Genomic DNA, 18,650 nt, shown 5'->3' on the forward strand with positions numbered 1-18,650 from the left:
TGGGATGCTGCATTTTTTTCATGCAGCGTAAAGAGCGGTTTCTGGCATCATAGAGAAAACGGTCAAAATTAAATAGGTGTCTATAAATATTTATTAAAATAGAAGTGACAATTTGCTTTTGAAAATATAAGGATATTAGAGTAAAGGTTGACAAAAATATGTTAGCTCAGGTTAGCTAACTAACGTAGAGCACTGTGTCAAGCGGCCAGCTAGCTAGGAGCTAACAAGAGTGGATGCTGGGGGCATCGGGGGCATGGTTATGGGGGCATGCACCTCACCACCTGCTACAAACTGTAATTATGTAAGTAATTCAATGACTGTGAACGTGAATTGCGCTGGTAAATGCTTAAGAATAGTCTGTTTATGTATGTAATGATTGCCTGTTGTGTTAAGGTATGTGCATATGTGTTGAGTGACCGTTTACATGTAATCTTATCTTATTTTATTTTATCTTAATTGCTTTTGGTGGGCTGATCCTTGTGTTCGGTGTAATTTTAGTCTCGTAATTGACTCCTGCTCCATCTGTTCAATAAAAGCATAAAAAATAAATAAATAAAACATTTCTTGACCGAAGTAATTGTACTTTACTAGTGGATTGTTGACTATTTCCCCCCTAACTTTTAAATATAAAATTAAAAAAAGAATATATTTAATGTATTTAAAAGAAGATAGACAGCCATCAGTGTCATATTTTTATTTATAAACATATTTGATGCATAAGCATTAGGACCAAAATGAGATATAATGTAATAATATAATGAGACATGAGATAAAGAAAATGTAGATACAGTAGTACCTTGAAACTCAACGTCAGTTGGTCCTGGGAGTGGTGTTGAGTTTAAAAAGCGTTGAGTTTCAAGGTATTTTTTTTTATTATTATGGGAAAACCTGTAAATGCTTTTCATGGACCTGTGGAACTTCATATATTTTAGGCTAATGTAAAATAATGGGGTTGTTTTTGACACTTATACACTGAAAATAACACAAGTATAATATAAAAACACTAAAATCCAATTAAAAACAGTTAATAAAACCTGCTCTTTATCTTAACTTCTTTATTGTTTTCTTATGCTTCTTAATTAGTGGAGAGAATAAATAAACAGTAATAATTAAGAGCGATTTAGTGTTTCTAAGTCGTTCTTTTAATACATTGAGTTAAATTTTTTTTTAATGATAAGCGTTTTAGACTCTCAGAAAAGCTGATTCTTACAATTTCTCAGAACCCCGACAGTAACACAAGTTTAAAAGTGAAACAGTGAGGAAAATCCAGCTGAACACAGATACATGTGGAGCTTTCAGAGTAAATTTGACAGTTATTCCACACAAATGCAGACTCGTCTCATGAATGACGTTTTACCATACCGTTCAAGCCGAGCGCTGAGCAAAGCAGCAGTCGCACACACAATTATATATACTGTAATTCTATATAGATATTTTATATATTTTAGAGGGTTTGGTGTATTATTCTCTTTCCTTGCATTTAAGACAGCTCAAGGCCTGTATCAAAAAAGTTCACAACTTTAATCCCCAGGAGCCAGACTCGATCAGACAGTGTGTCCCCTGCAGAGAGGATGTAGTAAACACGGAGCTCTAGATGTGAGAGATCCTGGGGCTGTTTTTTTTGCAGACGCAAATGAACGATGGATATATAGGGTAATAAGGTCAAAGACTTCACATTTAGTAAGAATGTATCTGCCATCACTGTGTATCATCATAATGTGGTTTAATTTTTGACATTTATTATTTAATAATAATAATAATAATAATAATAAAATAAGCAATTAAAATATATTTAAAAAATCAAAACAGTAAAACCAAGGCATACTAAAATATAGAGCATTAAGTATATAATTTAATTAAGTGGAATAAGCACTTTTTAAACACAGACTTTAATTAATTTGGATGTTTGGGTATCTTGTTCTAGCATTTAAACTACAACTGCATTCCAGTCCAAACACACACACACACACACACACACATTCTCTCTCTCTCTCTCTCTCTCTCTCTCTCTCTCACACACACCCACACACACAGCCAATGTATCCTTCCTTGCTCCAAGAAGAGATCTGAGCTTGACATTTGGTGGATGCTCTTTTTGTCAGACAACCGATGTTCTGTAAGTCTTTCCCGCCGTCCCAATTGCTCTGCAAATTGGATCGATACTCGGCAGAGAAAGAGAATGACCTTTTTGCAGTCGGGTGATGGATTTGAAGGTTAAAAATGGCATACATTTTTTAGTCTGCCTTCAAACTCCCAAGAGACCAGGCAGAAGAAAAGGGATGGGTGGATAGCGTCAGGCATAAGGTGTTGCTCTTTTTTTTTTGTCATGGACCTTACAGCAATTTTCCTGATGTCACTTTTAATTTAGGTGATGAGCGCGCCACACTGCAGTTGTTTATTTGTGAGTGTGTGTGTGTGTGTGTGTGTGTTTCAGCATTGCATTACTGAGAAACATTATTACATTTGAAGGCACCAAATAATTAAATAGGCTTGAATCGGTTTACTCAAGAGAGAAATGTGTGATTTATATAGCAAACAGTGAAAGCACTGAGGGCTATCGCAATAATAAATTCAATAAAGATAATAAAGAACAAATCCATAGTTGTAAACTGAACAGTTCCTGTCACTAATGTACAGTCTTTTTTTATACAAAAAATAAAAAAACATGGTAATTGTGGAAACTGTTTTAACAATGAGTCAGTTGTGAGGTTTGTGTGCTAAAGTGAAATAATAAATTACTAAATGTACCTTTTATCCTTTTTGGCTGCTACCTGCTACAGACCTGACAGTTTTTACACTGGATGCCCTCCTGATGCATCCCTTCTATTTTAATCCGGGCTTGGGACTGGCATTGAGAGCGCACTGACAAGCGCACCTCTCAATGGCCAGGCCGTTTTAGCCATCCCCTCCCCCTCGGACATCAGCTAATCACGTCTGCGCAGACACTCAGCCATCTTAATTAAATTCTGTTAGACTTTTTAATTATTGTTCTTTTACATTTACATTTGCGGCATTTGGCAGACGCTTTTATCCATGCGACTTTCAATTATGACTCTACACAATTTGAAGGGCCTTGCTCAGGGGCCCAACAGTGGCAAGTTGGTGGTGGTAGGGCTTGAACCAGCAACCTTCTGATTACTAGTCCAGTACCTTCACTAATGAGCTACCACTGCTACCTCTGCTCATTTATTATTGTTAAATGTAGTAAGTGTGAGCGTAAAGCATCAGGATGACATTTCAGGTAGGAATTTAAGGAAGAGAGTATAGTAACTTAAAAGGAATTTTTATATGGCCTATGCAATACCTTACTTAATTTATTTAAAAAAAATTTAAAAGTGTAATTTATATTGTGCTAAACCTGTCAACCTGGACCTAAAAAGCCATCAATGAATTAAAAAAAATAAATAAATATATAAATTCTAGCAAAAGAAAACTACAAACCTTTTCACTGTACATTCTGGGAGCTCACAATAAACTATATCCTTATCTAAATCTCGCTGTCTATTGCTGTCTCAGGTATTGTACAGGAGAAATAGCAAACTGGGGTGGCACACAACATTCAAACCATCAGCACAAGAAGGCATTTTGCTTACTCATGTCTAAATGTATAATGTATTGTTTTAAATTTTGAATCATTGTTTCAGCCACAACATTTGCTAATAGGCTTAATAAATCCATTATATAAAGGAAAGTATATGCTTCCAACTTTCCTGTTCATGCATGCCTTTGCCCCTGTGCACAAAGCAAGGTCAATAAAGACATGAAGAAACACTTGAATTAATGAAACTCCAGTGGCCTGCACAGAGCCCTGACCTCAGCCCCACTGAACAGCTTTGAAATGAACTGAAACACCAATTGATGCCTTCTTGACCAGCATCAGTGCCCAACCATTTAAATGCTCTTTTGCTTTTGACTGAATGGGCTCAGATTCCCACAGATATACTTCAAAGTCATGTAAGAAGCATTTTAACAAGTGTGGCTGTTGTTATGGCTAAAAAGATCACATAGAGGTCATTGTAATAGAATTTTTTTTAGAAATGAGATCATGTAATCAGGTGTCCAAATACTTGGACCATATAGTGTATTTTGCATTGAGCATAGCTTTAGAGGGGACACCAAAGATGGTGCTTTTTCAAAAAACATTGACAATACAGTTTGTTGCTAGAGTGGATATTAAACATTAAACAACAACACAGTGGATGTAAGTACCAGCACGTGTAATTTCACTTCCATTCTAAATGCTTTTTATTTAAAATGCTCAAAAAAATCAAAAAGGAAAATGTATAGAAATCTTTCTTTTTTGTCATGTCACCAATGATGGAATCACAATATTCACTCCCACTATTTTGCTAAATGTCACAATACTAAAGAATCTTACAAACAAACTTACAACCAATCGGACAATATTTGATTTTCCTATTCTGTGAATGAGAAATGTTTTACAATCACTCTCACAATGAGTGGAATTAGAACTCTTTTCAAGCCACGAAGACTCCTGATTTCCTGTGCATTTATGAGCCCCTTCCTGTAGGCAAGGAGCAATAACAGGATGTGGGAAGCAGGTGGTGCTCTGGTGAGGAAGAGGTCAGAGGAAACTCAGCCTCGCCTAAGGAAGCCACCAGAGACAGAGAGTAAAAATGAGCTCTAAAGATGAGGCTGTGTTTAAATAGTCATGAGTGTCGCTTTTCCTTTTTCTTTTCATAGAATGTTTCCTTTAACTGCTTTAAGTTGTAGCCTGGCGGTTAAGGTACTGGACTAGTCATCTGAAAGTCACTTATTCAAGCCCCACCACTGCAAGGTTGCTGCTGATGGGCCTTTGAGCAAGGCTGTTAACCCTCAATTGCTCAGATTCTATACTGTCCCAGTACTGTAAGTCACTTTGGATAAAGGTGTCTGCTAAATGCTGAGAATGTAAATGTTAAGTTCATGGAGAATATAAGGGAGAGGTCACAAAGCATTTGGAGCTAACCCATTCTCATTCACTAACTTTAACTACTTACATTAATTTAGATATAAGGTTCCCAAACTCTGTTCACCAAAAAACGCTTCTAAACAATACAAAACAACACAAGTACCAACTATAAGTCCTTATACTTATACACACCTACATACCTACAGCACTTAACATTTCAATGAAAAGGAAGACTGTTCAGCATTGTGGTCTTAATTCAACTCTGTCTAGCACTGTCGCCTTACAGCAAGAAGGTCCTGGATTCGATTCCCAGGTGGGGCGGTTCAGGTCCTTTCTGTGTGGAGTTTGCATGTTCTAGCAGTGTCTGTGTGAGTTTTCTGCGGGTGCAGTCCAAAGACATGCAAGTGAGGTGAATTAGAGATACAAAATTGTCCAAGACTGTGTTTGAATCTTGTGTAACCAGTAACTACCGGTCCTGTCATGAATTCAACTGTGTAAAACATGACATTAAAATCCTAATTAATAAATAAATAAATTAATTAAACTCTGTTTTTCTATGTCATTTTTAAACTAAGATTAATGCTGTTGTTTTCCAACTCTTGCTTACTAGTGCTAGACCAGTGTAAAATCCTCTTCATTTTCAAGACTGTCTGATCTATCAGCGCTAGAGTCGTTCCTCCTGGTATATGTATTTTTCGCCATGGAATAATATACAGTACTTGATTTTTATTGGGTAGTATTTTTTTCTGGCTAGAAAGTCCTGGAAAGGTAAGTCATAGGAGTCTTGTGTTGTAAACATGAGGTATGGTTTTAGTGCAGTACAGCATCTGTGGATCCTATACAGGTTTTATATTAAACACTAAACACACTGTTTTACTCAAACAGAAATGTGATAAACATTTCTTATGCTTTCTAACAATTTACAGTATATAACAAGTGAATATTTTACACTACCATTTTAATAATAGTGCCTGGAGGTGCATCGCATAACATCTATGGTACCCATACCAGAGTTTGAGAAAGGTTAAGGTAGACTACCCAGTTCATCTAACAGTCTTTTACAGTGACCTTATAAACAAAGTCATTTCAAGGTCTGCAGCAAACTTCATGCCACTGAAGTTTCTTTAAACCAAGCTTTTCCTCATGTCTTTATAGACCTTGCTATGTGCACTGGGGTGCAGTCATGCTGGAACAGGAAAGGACCTTCCTTTAACAAAGTTGGAAGCACATAATTTCCTTTATATCATTGATTTATTACACCTGTTAGCAACTGTTGTGACTAAAATAGATGAATCTAATAATTAGAAGGATTGTCCCAATACTTTTGTCTATAAAGTGCAGCAAGGCACATGGGCATAATACTGTAAACCACACCCCTTCTGATTTATATGACAGGTAGGCTTGTTATACCATTTTAGCAATCTAGCTACATTATAAAAAATATTTTCCATTAATTATGAAACAAACCTTAAAGCTACTGCAAGTATACATTAAACTTTAGTAATAAAAATAATGTAAATAATGTAAAAATAATGTGCATAGGCTTTTTAGACACTACATGCTGCACAGTCCAGCTTCTGTAATACAGTTATAGCATTAGCAACTATTGCTAGTTACTATTAATGTATAAAATCTTCATTCTTTATAAAGCACCTTTAAAATCTTATAAAAAATGTATGGTTTTATAGATTATATTAAGCTAAACTAACCGAAGTCATGCATTACTTGACTTGTATTACTTAAAATAGCACACACTAGCATTAGCAACAACACATGCTGGTCTGTGAAAGCCATAAAAACATGTATACAATACAAGAAATGCTTTCTGTTGATCAAGGGAAAATAATTCTTACTGGCTACAACCCAGATCTAATTTTCTTTGCTTTGTTGTTCCTTAACGTTTCAGATTTGTGTAAAATCGCTGTAGTTAAGTAGATAATCTAGCCGGAACTGTTACATTGTTTCATGACCAGCTACTGTACATAAAGCATTGTTCACTACAAAGTAATCTAGCAGAACATCTGTACTGTCCAGTTTTAAAACAGCAATATGTAAATATTTGAGAAGGAACCTTAATATGCTGGTCTATGCTGTGGTTTTCTTCCTACAGGGGTGTTAGGTGGCTTGGTAGTCAAGTAGCCATTTAAGCCATTAGGTTTTAGCAACATTGCTGAATAACTGCTCAGACCATGTAGAAGGATTTTTACATTCAGTATGCTTTATGAAACCTCTTGTGGTAAAAAATGAATTAATACTTTATTAATTACTTAATTAATTAATTAAAAACTATTAAAAAATTAATAAAATTATTTTGTTGTTTCTTTTTTTCTTGCAAGAATATGCACACAATTGCACATAAAATGATGTTCCTTTTTATTTATCTAATCATATAAACCAATTGCAACAACATTTTGTGATTTTGTGTTAAATATACACATTAAAAAAACTGAATAGTGAAATAGGCCTACTGCTAGCCAGAAAAAGTAACCCGTTCCGCTTGTTTGTCATGCTGCATTACAAGCATAAAGTATGTGGACATTTTAACCTGCGTGTTCAGGAGAAAATTACGATAGACAAAAAGGCATATCGCTGTTTTAAATTATGCATAAGTGGTGACCTCCATCTCTTTAAACCTGACATAGATTTAATTAAAACCTGACAAATAAGCAATAGGAATCGATTGCTGAAACAATGCAATGTCCAGCCAAATCAATAAAGCATGATTGTGAAGTGACAACTACTAATAATCGCTTAAAGAGGCAGCTGGAACACAATCAATGATGTGTGCAATATAGACATCCCATCACAATCTTCATAAGGTTGTTTGTAATACAAGGATCAGAGAAGATACAGAGGAGTTTTGTTTAGAACAGATGGAGAACAGCGTTTACAGTGAGTTGATTCAATACAATTTTGCCCATTTTATCCAGTGAGATTCAGTGCTGTTTACAAGAATTTGGGTTTGTTAGAAAATGTTAGAGGACACGAGGTCATTCGGATGTTTAACTTCATAATCATAATAACTAAATAAATGTAGATTCTTTTTTATAATTAACTCTACAACACAAAGAGCACAAAAAAGTCAATGGGTCTGAATACTTTCTGAATCTACTCTATACTGTGGGGACAGATGTCTGGGAACACTAATAAAAATGCTTCCGTTTTGCTTTTTTAAAACCATATTTTCTATTTAAAATCATGTATCAGCATATTAAAATCAGCATAATAATGTAATAAAAAAAAAACAAAGATATTAACTTCACATTTCTTAAAGTCACCTTTGCGTTTTAAATCAAAGGATAAAATTGTTCAAAAGGATCTTTTGTACAAAGTAATTGACATGATCAATTTCACAAATGTTCTTGCATGTTTTTCAGTAGTACCTTTTAACTCAACGTCCCCTAAACTCAAAATCTTTTGAAACACCCTTTTTTTAAAGAAATTTGTACCCTCAAACTCAACGTTTCCCTTAAATTCAATGTGTTAAGTTTGTTTTTTAAAAATGTATTTATTTCATTTCAAATTAACAATAAACAGTCGCTTTGTTCAGCGCTCGGCTTGAGCTGTGCAGTAATACGTCATCAAAGTGTGCATATGAGATGAATCTGCATTTGTGTGGAATAGCCATCAGATTCACTCTGAAAGCTCCACATGTATCTGTGTTTAGCTGGATTTTCCTCACAGTTTCACTTTTAAACTTGTGTTACAGCTTGGGGTTCTGAGAAATTGTAAGAATCAGCTTTTTATTTCAGTGTTTTTATATTATATTTGTGTTATTTTCAGTGTATAAGTGTCAAAAACAACCCCATTATTTTACATAAGCATAAATTATATGCAAGTCCACAGGACCATGGAACGCATTTACAGGTTTTCCATACATCCTTATGGAAAAAAAAAAAAACCTTAAAACTCAACGCCTTTTGAACTCAGTGCCACTCCCAGAACCAACTGACGTTGAGTTTCAAGGTACCACTGTACAAAGAAAAGATGTTCCTCTTTGAGGTCTTTAAAAATCTCAACAACACTGTTGCACCTGCTATACTTATACAACACACACTACAATGTTTGGATGATTGCAGTGCTTGGAGTATTCCACCCCCCAAATAACATCTGGTCTGTGGTCATATGTCAGTCCTTTTCGATTGATTAATGATGAACAGGAGGTAACAAAGTGTACAGAGCAACAGATGGGCTACATTTAATGATTGTATAGGTACAAATGTCATCTGTATGGTAAGTGTAGCGTACAAATAACCAATGAATGCACCTGATAACCTTGTGTGTTGCTTTGGCCTGGTTCCAATAAGTCTAGTTTCCTAATTCCTAGTCCAATTGAGTCCAAATATTGGTGGGAACTGTTGGTTGTCTGTGGTTGTCTGTGACTGAGTACACAGCAGTTATGGAAAACCCAATTATTATAATGCAGTTGCGATTTCTCTAAGACTGCAAGGGAAGCTCAGCTTCCCCTAAAATGTCAAAAATTAAATGGTCAAATATGTACAGTTGTGTTAACATTTCATTGACTACAAATGCGTTAGAACACGTTCATCTTGAAGACGAGTTCGTTCAGAATCAGCTACTTATCACAAATCGACTCGATTTTGTTAACTTAACTCATACATTCCCGGAGCGTCAATGCATTTACCCGCAGACGCTGAGCGAGCGTCTCTTTGCTTCTATGGGGCTGCATGGGCGGGACTTCGAAACTCGCCGGTCATTGGATAAATGCCACGATTTTGTCCCGCCCCCAGACACTGAGCGTCTCTGGGGGTGAATGGGGCTGTGGGCGGGTCTGGACGCTGAGCTTCTGCAAGATGATTGGAGGATCAGTCGAAAGGCTGAATCCCGTTTTGATTGACAGCTGTCGCTGGGAGCTTCAGTACCATCGCGGATTTTGCGAGTGAAGTCGGAAGACAAACTGCAACCCATTTCATGCCATTTTCTTGAAAACTAACAAAGGGGAGAATTTATACATTTATATATAAATAAATTGACAAATTTTATGATGTAAGCCGACAATGAGCTTCCCCTCTTTGAAAGACCAGCAGCCGCCACTGTTATAATGGTACCAAACTGATTGCACAACTAATGAGTGTGCAAAAGAGATATTTAGGAATACAGAGAGGAATTTGTGTCTGATTATTGTCAAGAGGGCTTGCAGTCTTGCAGTATTAGAACTCCTTGAGGAAACCACTACAGTTACTGCCTCAACCATACAGCTACAACCCACTGATGGAGCATCTGTGCCTTATATTACATTTATATTTGTGGCATTTAGCAGACGCTTTCATCCAAAGCAACTTACAATTATGGCTGACTACAATTTGAGCAATTAAGAGTTAAAACAGGGGCCCAACAGTGGCAACTTGGCTGTGGTAGGGCTTGAACCAGCAACCTTCTGATTACCAGCCCAGTACCTTAACCACTGAGCTACTGAGCGATCACTATCTCTTGGACTTGCATTGTAGCTGTCCAGACATCAGTAAGAAACATGACCTGAGGAAGCAAGATCTCACCTGTTTGATGCGGTCTGGGTTAACCGTGGTCTGTGGTTGCAGTATGCTGACCGGCTCTATTTTGCCGGCACTCTGAGGCATCTCCCGGACCTTCTCGGCTATGAAATCATGGACGCTGTTCAGGGCCTCCACAGTGCCCTGGATCAAACATACTCGCTCAGTTGTTCCTGCCAAACAGAAAAAGAAGGGTGTGGGTTTTTGGATTAGATTAAGTGATTACACAGAGCAATTACACCACAGTGTAGAGGTGATGACCATGAAGAACATGGATGAAGATATCTGTATAAAAACATAAACATGTCTCTTTTGGCTCACTTCTATTTGAATTCCAATGTTTCACAGCTGTGCCAGCATTGTTAAAACAGTGGAATAACACCAGTCTTGTTGTAAATTTGATTTCCATTGTAATATTTTGTAATAAGAATCACTTTACTTTCCACCAAAAAATTTTTGTAATCTGGAATTCACATAAAACACACACTCACAGGCTCAAATATCCTAAAAATGTATTTAAAATGTTGAGATTCTATAATACTTACATAACCAAAATGATTTGTGACACTGATAGGAATATGCTATGACATTTTACATAATAGAGGGATTTAAAGAATTGTAATGACTGACGCTAAGCACATCCCTTTCAACAGTCGAGCAATTACATGTGATTGATAGTTCATTGTTATAGTGAATGCAGATCCGTGTTTGTAGTATGTGCACGTGTAAGTGATATGAGGCTGGGTACATGCAGACTGGACTTATTAAAGCAGCTGCAATAACTGTGCCACTATTTTGGGAAGTCTGATCACAGATGGGCTTTCAATAGATGCCCAGAAGGTTCTAGTTTTTATTTATGCTAGTTATTTAACTAACTACATACACTGATCAGCCATAACATTAAAACCACCTCCTTGTTTCAACACTCACTGTCCATTTTATGACCTCCACTTACCATATAGAAGCACTTTGAAGTTCTACAATTACTGACTATCTGTTGTCTATCTGTTTCTCTACATGGTTGTTTAGCCTCTCCCAGGACCACTACAGAGCAGATATTATTTGAGTGGTGGATCATTCTCAGCACTGCAGTGACACTGACATGGTGGTGGTGTGTTAGTGTGTGTTGTGCTGGTATGAGTGGATCAGACACAGCAGCGCTGCTGGAGTTTTTAAATACCGTGTCCACTCACTGTCCACTCTATTAGACACTCCCATCTACTTGGTCCAACCTGTAGATGTAAATTCAGAGACGATCGCTCATCTATTGCTGCTGTTTGAGTTGGTCATCTTCTAGATCTTCATCAGTGGTCGCAGGATGCTGCCCATTTTTGGTTGGTGGACTTTTCTCCAGCAGTGACCATGAGGTGTTTACAAACTCCAGCAGCGCTGCTGTGTCTTATCCACTCATACCAGCACAACACACACTAACACACCACCACCATGTCAGTGTCACTGTAGTGCTGAGAATGATCCACCACCCAAATAATACCTACTCTGTAGTGGTCTTGGGAGAGTCCTGAGCATTGAAGAACAGCATGAAAGGGGGCTAACAAAGCATGCAGAGAAACAGATGGACTACAGTCAGTAATTGTAGAACTACAAAGTGCTTCTATATGGTAAGTGGAGCTGATAAAATGGACAGATAGTGTAGAAACAAGGAGGTGGTTTTAATGTTATGGCTGATCGGTGTATATGCAGCTTTTTGTTGTGTTAATGTATAATATATTAAAATTTTTTCTCTATTTACATTATGTATAGCTATTTGCATATACAGCATATGGCCAAAATTATGTGGACAACTGACTGTAAGAAACCATGTGCTTTATTATGGAGTAGAAATGTGTAGCTGGTTAGCCAAAATTAACTGTACAGTTAAAGGTTAAAGCTTATAATTTTTTATATTAAAATGTACTCCGTGAGCAAGGCCCTCAACCCTCAACTGCTTGCAATGTATACAGTCTCAATTGTAAGTACTGTATATGGCACTTCACTGGTGGAAGGCTTCAGATGTGTACATTACTCAATAGTGCTACACAACTGCTACTGTTTTCACTGATTGAGAGGAATGAACAGACTCCAGCCCATTTAATCACAGTGCAGTTTAATTTGAAAATACTACTAAGAAGATAATAAAGTGTCATCCAATTTCTCAAGTCACACCACAAGACAAGCAGACACTCAAAGGCTTTGATATCCAAGAAACAACAACAAATACCAGAGACATAAATGTGTAAGATAAAGAACGTAACTGACAACAACCAATAAATGAGCCAGGAACTCTCAGTCTCGGCTCGTGAGAGGGTGGGAAGCGAAAAGCTGGCCTTATCAGCAGCGTGCAGTACGAGCTCCCGACTTCCTCTTGCCTGCCATTGTCTTTCAGTAGTGTATGTGATTGGGTCAGGTCTCACACAACTGCATGACGCTCTATAAATAAACTGAATAGAAGGAATATAAGACTCGTGGTCCATGTTTGTAGAGAAAAAGAGAGAAAGCTCTGCTAAGCCTTTGACAGCTGGTGGCCCAAGATTAATCTGGGACAGCGCAGGCAGATTATTGAAGCAGAGATCATTGTTTTATCAGCAAGATGAGAGGGGGTACGGTTGAAAAAGACGGCAGTCATCGTTTCCACCAAAGCAGTGCCAGGGCTGTTACCAGAGCTGCTGCTTGTTCAGTAAAACAGTAATAGTATTTATTAATCAGCCCTCATTTCCAGTGCTTTTTGAGCCAAAGCATTACGTTAAAAGATGAGCATTTCCTAATGTAAAATAATAAATGTGTTAAACAATAACAACCATGGAGGGTTTAACCATAATTAATGGGTAATTCAACCTCAATGACCATAATTCAACCTTAATAACCTTAATTCAACTGCTGTAGCATTTATAAACAACATTAAGGCAGCATGTTGGCAAAGCTGATAGTGTCGTTGCCGTACTGTAACCCAAATTGGATTTCTGTACCCATATACACTTACTAGGCATAACATTATGACCACTGACAGGTGAAGTGAATAACACTGATTATCTCTTCATCACGGCACCTGTTAGTGGGTGGGATATATTAAGCAGCAAGTGAACATTTTATTCTCAACGTTCATGTGTTTGAAGCAGGAAAACTGTTCAGCGTAAGAATTTGAGTTTGACAAGGGCCAAATTGTGATGGCTAGACGACTGGGTCAGAGCATCTCCAAAACCGCAGCTCTTGTGGGGTGTTCCCGGTCTGCAGTGGTCAGTATCTATCAAAAGTGGTCCAAGGAAGGAACAGTGGTAAACCGACGACAGGGTCATGGGTGGCCAGGGCTCATTGATGCACGTGGGGAGCGAAGGCTGGCCCGTGTGGTTTGCCAACAGACAAGATACTGTAGCTCAAATTGCTGAAGAAGTTAATGCTGGTTCTGATAGAAAGGTGTCAGAATACACAGTGCATCACAGTTTGTTGCTTGTGGGGCAGCAAAAGGGGGACCAACACAATATTAAGAAGATGGTCATAATGCTATGCCTGATCGGTGTATGTTCTACCTAGAGACTGTATGCTCTCACAATGTCTGCACTGGTTTTCTCCAGGTCTCTAAATATGCTAGTAAGCGGATTTGATTATCTAACCTGACACCAGAATGTGAATGACTGGCACTCTCTCCACAGAGAATTCCCACCAGGCTCTGGACTGAATAATAAAGAACTCCAATTATTTTAGTTATAAAATAACTTTGTGTATGTATGATGTGTAAATTCTATTCATTTAAAGTATCCTTCAGGCCACCCAAGAAGGATGGAGGTCTCTGCTAAGTCTGGTTTCTGTCAAGGTTTCTTCCTGTATTTTTAAGGGAGTTTTTCCTTGCCACTGTCGCACTCGGCTTGCTCAACAGGGGTTTTTGGTCTGTTGGTCATGGATTCTGTAAAGTTGCTTTGAGACAATGTCCATTGTAAAAAGTGCTATACAAATAAACTTGACTTGGCTTTGGACCAACCAGTATATTCATGTTACTGAAAATGAATGAATGAACAAATAAATAAACCAACTATTTAATAAATAAGCAATACATTATATGTTGATGCTACCTTGACTGCTTACATTTGAAATCCTCTGTGTAAACTAGACAAACTGGGAACAAAAAGGGCTGAAAAGTATTCCAGTGTGGTGTGAATATCAATGTAGCAGTGACTCAGCATTTTACCTCAGGCTGAGTTCAGACCGTTTGTGTTGCAGAACTGTTGTTTGCTGTGAATTCCATTAATATAATTTAATTTGCATAAGTTTGCTGTAAAAGAGATGAAATGAGGCCAAAACTACTAACATAACATTGTTAGTGTTTAACCAGATAAAAGCCATGTTGAATGAAGGTTTGCCAGCTAGAAAATGATCCCTTTTTAGTGGAAAAGCAGGTTCTAGCCTTAAATTAGTTCCTTGTTGGTGCAGGCCAATGCCAAATACAGACACTGCAGCCAGACTACTGGTATCAGATTTATTTATTTCCCAGTTTAAAAAATATCACTGAACACAGACTGGTAAGCATGTCAATATTCAGTTTGATGTTCATGTGCTGACAGACTGATATAGAGGAACTTGGCAGCAGTGAAGGTCAGTAACTCAGTTACTCTAATCTGACCACATTTTTCAGTAACGAGTAATCTAACGCGTTACTATTTCCAATCCAGTAATCAGATTAAAGTTACTTATCCAAGTTACTGTGCGTTACTATTTTTGTCATTTTCCTTAGTAAAAAAATATATATTTGCTTTCTTCTTGCGTCTCTGGGAGTGACGTCTGGCCTATGCGACAGTTAAGTCACGGGCTGCGTCCAGAATCGGTTACTTACAGAGTGTGCACTAGATTGGAGGAAGTGTGCACTACTCGGCCAACGCCGAGTGATGACGTAATATCACCATGGTTACAGACTCATTACAAATCCCACTCGCCAAAATGTAGGATATTTATCGTCTTTTTGTTATTTATTTGTCTTTAAAAATTTTATTTTATTTATCTTACTTACACTTGTGAACAGAGGACTCCGTTTTCCGCGTCTTGTTTCTTATTCCGCTTCAATCGCAGCTCCAGTTGCATTATGGGATACATTAGCGGACCGCATTATACAGTATAACTAATAAAGTAACTTGTAATCTAACTTAGTAACTTTTAAAATCAAGTAATCCATAAAGTAACTAAGTTACTTTTTAAAGGAGTAATCAGTAATCAGTAATCAGATTACTTTTTCAAGGTAACTATGCCATCACTGCTTGGCAGATACAGATGAGTGTGTTAGATGGCACTAGGGGGTACTAAAAGGTCAGATGGGAGTGTCACATTGTGAGAAACATTAGATAAAGTTTCTATTACATACCGGGGACAGGGTTTTGCGAGTCAGATGTACCAGGTCATATCTAGCTGTAAATGCTCTAAAATCTGGCAGAAATGCTTCGTCATGAACTTAAAGCTTATGTCATATGAGTTTATGAGTATGTCATAAAATCATCAGCTTTTTAGATTCTTTTAATTATGTATTTTCATTGATCATATATTATGACTCAGGTCATTGACCCAAACTGTGTTATGTAACAGTTAGAAGTCCATTGACCAGGACCCCTACTACTTGATAGACAATACACCAATGATCAACTGCTATAAAAAAAAAAATACTACAGCTCTTATAGTACCTTCAGTTTCTACACTACTACCATACTTTTACTCGTGCACTCATTTGATGAATCAAAACCCCCTCAGCAATGCATTTAACACAGTGTGAGCTAAAAGCCAGCTGGACGGACCTAAGTTGTAAAATCTGAATAGCGATACAGTGCTTGTAGGTCAGAACGTGAACTGTTGGCCTTGGATTCAGCTCAGGGTGTACTTTTCAGGAGCAGAGACAGTCCTAGACAGTTATTTATAGTCCAATCTGATATATACATTCATGCAGAACCTATGAAAAAAACATAAATGAAGATAGTGTGAAGTTTTAGGGACCAATAAAAGACGGTATTGTCCAGTGTGTGGGCTTTATAGGGTTTGTAAGTGTATGGCAAAATTGTTATTGTGGAAGAAATACTGAACTCTACATATGTCCTTTGATTCAGAACATTTATTGTACACCCCAGGGGCGTAACTACAAGGGGGGCAAGGGGGGGCAGGTGCACTGGGGCCCATGGCACTGGCCTCCACGACATGAACTAAACCCCCACAGGCCAAACACACACACACACACACACACTCATAACTATGACAATTCTGTAATTTTGACACTAAGAGAACATGCAGACTCCACACAGATAGAACCCTGACGATATCACCTGGAAATCAAACCCAGGATCTTCTTGCTACGAGGTGATAGTGGTACCCACCAAGTCACAGTGGAAAATCAGCTAATCCAGTCAATACACATTTAAATAGCTTTATTAGTAAATTTCTTTATCAATCCTTGATGGCACATGAGTAATAAATCTAAAATAAAAAAGTCTTTTATTGAATATTCCTGATTTTTCAGTATGATTTACAGCACTAAAGGACATTAATTTTTTAAGGTATTGACAGACTTAATAAGAATAATGTATAACATGCCAGTATGTGGTGCTTTAAATTACTCATAGGTGTGAACGAGTGTGTGATAGGATCGACGCCCTGTCTAGGGTGTATTTCTGTCTGGCACTTAATGCTAAAATGAATAGAATGCGTAGAACAGAATGCCTTTTTTGTCATATATACATATACAGGTGTAGAGTACAACTAAATTCCCAGCTTGTTAGGAAGTTGGGGTCAGAGCACAGGGTCAGCCATTGTACGGCACCCCACTAGGCTACCACTGTCCCTATTACACTGTCCCCATTACACTGTCCCTGTAATGCTCCTAGGAAGGCTACTGACCCATCGTGTGCCACTTCATTACATTAAGTTTGTAATTCTTGAACATTACCATGCATTTCTATATTATACATAGCTATACACAGCCAGCTTTACTGTACACACTGTCCTGCTAAAACTCTGTCCTTGGCAAGAAAATTCTGTCATCTAAAAAGGATTGAACACTAAACATCCCTGTGCACTGAATCAGGTGGGATTGATCGGTCCACTGACTGACAGGGCGCCATACCCACAGATATGACCACAGCAAAATCAATAACCAATTACTTAGCAATGTGTAGCATAATAAATGAGAACAACTGCTGGGACAAAAGGAAGAGCTGTCTGTCCTTGAAGACACACAGTCTCATCCTGTCCAGGAAACTTGTAATCCACTCTGGAGCTGCATATCTGCATAACTGAGGTTTTTTTGGCTTTTGTTCGATTGGCTCATTTAGATCCTTGCAACTCAGGCCCGAGAGAGCTCTGCAACATACGACCCTGCCCCTTACAGATGTTTCCTGGCCTAAGGTTTGAATGAGAAGATGTGAGTGAGTGCGAGAGGAAGAATAACAGAGAAGGGGGTTGAGAAATAAAAAACAGACATCACCCATCCTTGGTGGCTTGTATATTCCTGTCCGCCCAACACAGACCAGTTAAATGCAGTTTCAGTGTAGATGCGTCCCATGAACTCTCTGAGAGGACCGTAGAGAGGAGGGATGTTGGACATAAAACATCTGGAACTTGGTGTGTGTCTGTGTGAGAATTGAGAGTGCGTCATGCCTAGTAGCCAGAGTAAGGGTGCACTGGATAGGGGCAGCTCAGGCCTCATGACATAGCCTCATCACCACGGCAACTGGCAGACCCCCTGAAAATATTGTGCGGCAGCTGCAGATGATGTCATGTGTTATTATTTAAAGTGAGAGGCAGCGTGTGAGGCAGTGACAGCAAGGCAGCGTTGCATGTGCTTATTTAATTACGTTAAAAAGTTTGAAAATCATTTCCACACAAATCACTTTGTTTTTCTCTAAAACTGTTAGTGCAGTTAATGATCCAGCACCCCTTCATGCTCTAAATGATTGTATGTGGGCGCAGATGTAGCTTTAGTTGATATAGTTACACTGTGCCGAAAAATGGCATGTGAGGTCATTTTTACTTACCACCACTGGACTGTACAAGTTTCTCTACAACAGTCAGACAACAAGACGCAGCCCAGACCTCTGGTTATTGGACTGATTAGGATTGTTTTCCCAGAACTTTTACTGTTACAAATAATATGTACATTATATGTACTATGTACTACACATTATATATTATGTGTATATATGTGCACAGAACAGGATATATACAGTATGTGTATACGTATGCATATACTGTTATATATAATTTTATAATTT

General features: G+C 37.9%; 1 protein-coding gene across 1 annotated transcript in view; it reads right to left on the reverse strand.

Annotated features, from left to right (window-relative positions):
• nova2 (NOVA alternative splicing regulator 2) overlaps positions 1 to 18,650 on the reverse strand; it is a 67,659-nt gene that overhangs the window by 8,400 nt on the left and 40,609 nt on the right. Inside the window, exon 3 of the mRNA XM_063016353.1 lies at positions 10,429 to 10,595. Within this exon, the coding sequence (XP_062872423.1) occupies positions 10,429 to 10,595 (167 nt within the window). The remainder of the gene's footprint in view (positions 1 to 10,428; positions 10,596 to 18,650) is intronic.

The sequence above is a fragment of the Trichomycterus rosablanca genome, chromosome 20 (genome assembly GCF_030014385.1).
Source record: "Trichomycterus rosablanca isolate fTriRos1 chromosome 20, fTriRos1.hap1, whole genome shotgun sequence".
Taxonomy (NCBI): domain Eukaryota; kingdom Metazoa; phylum Chordata; class Actinopteri; order Siluriformes; family Trichomycteridae; genus Trichomycterus; species Trichomycterus rosablanca.